The 5,609-nt window shown below is 42.0% G+C and overlaps 1 protein-coding gene across 1 annotated transcript in view; it reads right to left on the bottom strand.

Moving 5' to 3' along the window:
• Positions 1-5,609, bottom strand: part of GRM5 (glutamate receptor, metabotropic 5) — a gene marked incomplete at its 5' end in the record, with an annotated part of 143,606 nt that overhangs the window by 52,861 nt on the left and 85,136 nt on the right. The window contains one exon of the mRNA XM_008584858.1: positions 2,421-3,360. Within this exon, the coding sequence (XP_008583080.1) occupies positions 2,421-3,360 (940 nt within the window). The remainder of the gene's footprint in view (positions 1-2,420; positions 3,361-5,609) is intronic.

The raw sequence follows: 5,609 nt of genomic DNA, 5'->3' as shown, positions 1-5,609 counted from the left end.
AATCTACCATATCACTACCTTCCCCTCACAACAAATCATTATTGAGTGTCTTCGGTGTGCCATGTACCCTTGTTGGTACAGCTAGCCATTGGAGGCATGGCGTTGAACAAGGCAGACAAAACTTAAATCTACCATATCACTACCTTCCCCTCACAACAAATCATTATTGAGTGTCTTCGGTGTGCCGTGTACCCTTGTTGGTACAGCTAGCCATTGGAGGCATGGCGTTGAACAAGGCAGACAAAACTTCCACTCTCAAGGAGCTCGCTCTGCTTAAATTGGAACACACGGTGTGCGATACAGTCTGACAAGGAGTTGAATGATGTAAAGATGGAGATGCCCTGGAAAACCTAGACTGTAAAATCAATGTGTCTATGGATTTGTACGGCCTCTTGTGATGCTATCTCTGTTACTAGGATCATCCTGATTGTGTACCTGTCACAGAGACTTTCAGATGTGGAAGAAGGCTGACAATTGTTAATTTACTTAATCAACATAGCAAATACTTAAGAAGAGCTTACTATGTTGCAGATACTACATGTGTCAACTCATTTAGTCCTCATGGCCACTCTGTGAAGTGTGCATATCATTATCTCCATTCATCCGAGGAGGAAGTCGAGGCATAGAGACGTTAAGCAAATCTGCCTAAGTGACACAGCTGATAAGTGATGCTGCAAGCATTCAATCCCAGTGCTGTCTCGCACTCTATTCTGCTGCCTTCAATTAAGACTAAGAACAACCTGGCGACACAGCCAGTGTTCTTTGCCATCATTCCATGCTGTCTCTCTAAGGAGCCTTCCCTGGTGAATTTTTGAAGTGTTTAGACATAGACTCACAATCCCCTCCCTCCATTACCTGTCTGTTTTATATATTAGGCTTCCCTAGAAGAGTTTGTTTGAAGAAAAGGTTTGAAGAAAAGCTGATAAAATAAAAGCTCAAAAAATAAATTTTCTTAGCTAAAATGAAAGGCTGATCTTGCAGAAGTTTCAGAAAAAAGAATGTTTCATAGAGGAGTCAGAAAGGCAGATGGAAAACATGCCAGAAGGTTAGATTTATGGAAGGCCTTCTGTGTACAGGCCATGACATTCACAGGATTTACTGAAGAAGGAGAAGGCACAATTTAAAATTTAGTTGAATATCTTGCATGATGTACATGGAAATATATGAGAAGTGTAAAGGAATTAGAAAAGAAGGAAGCAAGGATATAAGTTAATAATGCAGATGAATTGAGCCTTGTGGATAAACGTCAAGTATCCCATGAGTCCTCTCAAACCTCAGAAGACAGTATCTTTACCATCGCCATAATTCATGCTTTAAAGAGCGAGGGCTGATTGAAAAGTAGGACTTTCATGCAGGCTAAATGACGGTATAGGAGAATAGTTCAAGCAATAATATTTAGATATTTATCTTCCATATGAAAGATACTTATCTTCCATTTATTCATCTAGCTTTTAGAAATACTGTCAAATCTCAGTAGAGTTAACAGGGCCGATGTCCTGACTAGCTCTTTTAATATGTACTTCTCATAATAGAAGAGATCTTTATCCCCAGTGTATGGGAATAAAGAGATCCTTATTTCCAATTATCAACAATCTGTGTAGCCTTTATAATACCTCAGAATTTGTTCCCAAGCCACTGGTAACATGATCTCATTGTCTATTGAAGTGCTTTGGGACAATTTATCACCTAAGAAAGCCCCTCCCATGGGAGAAATCATTGGCTATTGGTTCCAGATTCTTTTCAGATAGAAATGGTCCAGTAACTACTACCTATAATATTGAACTTGGAGGTGGTATAGGACTACAGGCAACAGAGAATTGGGAAACTTACTGGTTATTTAGAACAACTACATGTAAAGCCCATTTGTTGTTTTGCCCTTTTCAACTACTTAGACATCTCCTAAAGAGTTCATATTGTCCATTAAGAATTAAAATATAAGTTCTACATTCTATTGCCTCTATGGAATAGGCAGTCAAAGGCTCTTCTGGGCTTGCATGAGATTCAGGCACATGCCAGTACAGTCAGGTGTGTAAGTTCTGCTTTCAGCATAATCTTTTTTGTTAATAACAATCTTCTCTACTCTGCTCTGCTGAACTAGGATTTAGTCCACAATGTGTCTGTCCCCTGAGGGTCCCTGGCTCAGCGACTTAACTCTTCTCTCTCTGCCCTCCTAACCTCACTCTCCTTTTGCCATAACTCTTTATGATTTCAATTTCTGTGTTTCTAGCCCTGGCCCAAGTAACTGTACTCACATCCAATTAACACCACAAAAAACATTCAGTGAGAAGGTCTCAAGCCCTGAGGCACCCTGCCTCTCACAGTTTCCTTCACTCAGATATCTCCCATTTAAAAGATCCGGGAAGCAACTGGAACTGCTTCACTATGGGGGCCAGTGCCCCATATGCCCCCTCAACTTTTACCTTAGAGTTTCCCCAGAGGAGCCCCTCCTCTTCCACAGGTTGACTAGGCTGCTGGATCTGCTGGCTGCGGAGGATGACTTGCCATCCCCTACATGCATGCGCACCACAGTGGACGTGGTGAAGGCGCTGCGCACGTTTCTCTCTGGCTTGGCCAGGATGATGTACACCTTCGGCACAAACATGCAGCCCAGGGCCACTGTGGCACTGAGGCTGACGGAGAAACACATGGTGATGATTTTGTAGTTGCTGCCAAAGTAGATTGGCACAAAGGCCAGCCATATAATGCAGGTGGTGTACATTGTGAAGGCGATATACTTGGCTTCGTTGAAGTTAGCTGGAACATTTCTGGTCTTGAATGCGTAGAAGGTACAGCTCAAAATCAACAATCCATTGTATCCCAGAGGAGTGACAACTCCTAGGTTGGTGGTGTTACAAATCAGGTAGACTTCTCGAATGCTTGGGTAGTCATGCATTATATCAGGAGGCTCCATTATGAAGAGAGCAACTATGATGCCCAACTGTATGCATATGAGAATGAAAGCAATCACTAGCTGGGCACAGGCACTCATGAATCTGGGCTTTTTGGTACAGATCTTCTTCTTGCTGCCAGCCAGGATCCTTGCAATACGGTTAGTCTTGGTTACAAGGGCTGAATAGCTCATGGCTGGGGAGAGACCTATGCCAATTCTCTGAAGGTAGCAGTAAATCTGTTTGGGCTTTGCAATGAGGCAGAAGGTACATAAGTAGCCCAGGCAGATGCCAGCAAGGATAATGTAGCAGAGCTCCCTGCTGGAGGACTTGACTACTGGTGTATCACGGTAAATGATGAAGACTGTGGTAACAAACAGGGTGGCCAGCAGGCCGAGGCAGGCAAACACCACCGCTGCAATGGGCTCAGGGTCCCCCCAGCGAAGATACTGTACTGGGATCAAATCACAACCTGCAGAGACACAGACACATATTGTAAAAGAGGGAGTGACGTTTACTTGGGTCACATGTCCTTAAGCTACAAGCAGCTATTTATGATCATTTCAGTTAGTCTCCCATCTACCTTTCTAATTTCAGTATCCCATACTACTCATTCCTCTATATATTCATTCAGAGCATCTCCATCTTTATGTTGTTAAATACACTCTGTGATAGAGGAGCTGTTCTAGGTTCTGAAGTGAAATAAGGAAGAACATATTCCCTGCCCTCATAAAAATATTAGGGGGCCTTTAAAACAATTACTTATAACTAGGATGAGGGCTACGAAGAAGTAGAGCATGACCCAGTCCGTGGGAGCAGTAAAGGGCTCCCACAACGGGAATTAGCAAATAAATGTGTTGGTTTGACTGAACTTGGGGATCAGTGGGCTTGTCAACACAGGTCCCCTCTAAGAAAAGGAGGCATGGAAGGAGGTCACTGGACCCTAATGTGATGAGGCTGGAGGCAGGCAGGAGGAGAGGCTTGCAGGTCAGAGTCCTAGAACAATAGGAAGCTATTGTAGTCTATGTAGAGTAGAAGAGGGACAGGATCGAATGTGTGTGTATTTTAAACATTCCTTTGCTTGCTATGTGGATTTTGAATGAGATAAAAGTGCGGACCAATTTGACAATTACTTTGGAGCCATATAGAGGGTTCAAATAGGTGTGGGAGCACGTGAAAAGTAAAGGTATCAAAGAGGACCAACACTGGTAAAGAAAAGTCGGGATTTTCCAGAGAATCCTGTGGTTTAGATGTTATAGAAGAGAAGATGCTCTTGTAAAAGAAGTTTTCATAAGAAAACTGACCCTAAGGGCAGGCATAAGGAGGGCCAACATTGCAAAAATTATTCACTCTTCATGGCCTGCAGTTATTAATATTACTTGATTACGTGGCAGAAAAAAAATGACAGAATATAGTGTCATTTTGGTTACCTGTCTTCTTTTAAAACTTCTTTAGAACAGTGTATACTTTACTTGGCTGTGTACTGGAATCACTTAGAGACACTTTTTAAAAATATTGAGGCTAGAGTCTCACTGCTAGAATTTCTGGTTTCATTGGCTGGGGTGTGGCCTGGACATCAGGATTTTCTAAAGACATCTCAAGTGCTTCTAATGTGCAGCCAAATTTGAGAACCATTGCTCTAGGAGGATCATTCCTGTCAATTTTGTGTGTGTGTGTGTGTGTGTATATACACTTAAAAAAAGAATTAAGATAGCTTCATTGAGTGTGTAGGAAAGGAGATAAGTAATCTGGAGCACTGGACATTCGAGGAATATGGCAGCGATTGCTAATTGCCTGCAAATATCCGTTCCCCTCTATATCCTCAGCAACAGATCTCCTATTTCATTTCAATGTTAAAGGATGCAGCTAAATTACTACATTTCCCATCAACTATTATAGTCAAATGTGGCATATGACTAGGTTTCAGCCAATAAGATATAAATACAGGATTCCTTAAAGGAAAATTACTCATTTCCGAGAGCACCTTTCCTCCTTTTTCTTGCTTTCTCCTTCTGCTACCTGGAATATAAACATGATGGCTAGAGCTCCAGCAGTTATCTTGGACTTTAAGGTAACTTTAAGAACAGAAAGCATGTTCTGGGTTTGGTAGAGAAAAATAGAGGGTGTCCGAGTCCCTAATAACATAGAACCACCTTTTTCCCCCCAATACATGCAGTCAGACCAAATCCTAATTGGAATATGGGTAAAGTTTTCCTATTAACTTGTCATATTCCCATGATCAAGGGTGTTGCTGTAAGTGGCTTTGAATATTATGGTATTCCGCTATTGACAGGTAGGGAAGGCCACAGTAATGATAGCAAAGAAGCACGTGGATCTCCCAAAATATGTGCTAGAGCTCCAGCAGTTATCTTGGACTTTAAGGTAACTTTAAGAACAGAAAGCATGTTCTGTGTTTGGTAGAGAAAAATAGAGGGTGTCCGAGTCCCTAATAACATAGAACCACCTTTTTCCCCCCAATACATCCAGTCAGACCAAATCCTAATTGGAATATGGGTAAAGTTTTCCGATTAACTTGTCATATCCCATGATCAAGGCTGTTGCTGTAAGTGGCTTTGAATGTTAATGGTATTCCGCTATTGACAGGTAGGGGAGGCCACAGTAATGATAGCAAAGAAGCACGTGGATCTCCCAAAATATGCCTAAGGTAACTCTGCTGCAGAAAGGGAAGTAAAGGGAACATCTTTCTTCTTGCCCTTATTT

The sequence above is a fragment of the Galeopterus variegatus genome, unplaced genomic scaffold, assembly GCF_000696425.1.
Source record: "Galeopterus variegatus unplaced genomic scaffold, G_variegatus-3.0.2 Scaffold3385, whole genome shotgun sequence".
NCBI lineage: Eukaryota > Metazoa > Chordata > Mammalia > Dermoptera > Cynocephalidae > Galeopterus > Galeopterus variegatus.
The sequence above is the reverse complement of the archived record's forward strand: the minus strand, read 5'-3'. Positions and strand labels throughout refer to the sequence as shown.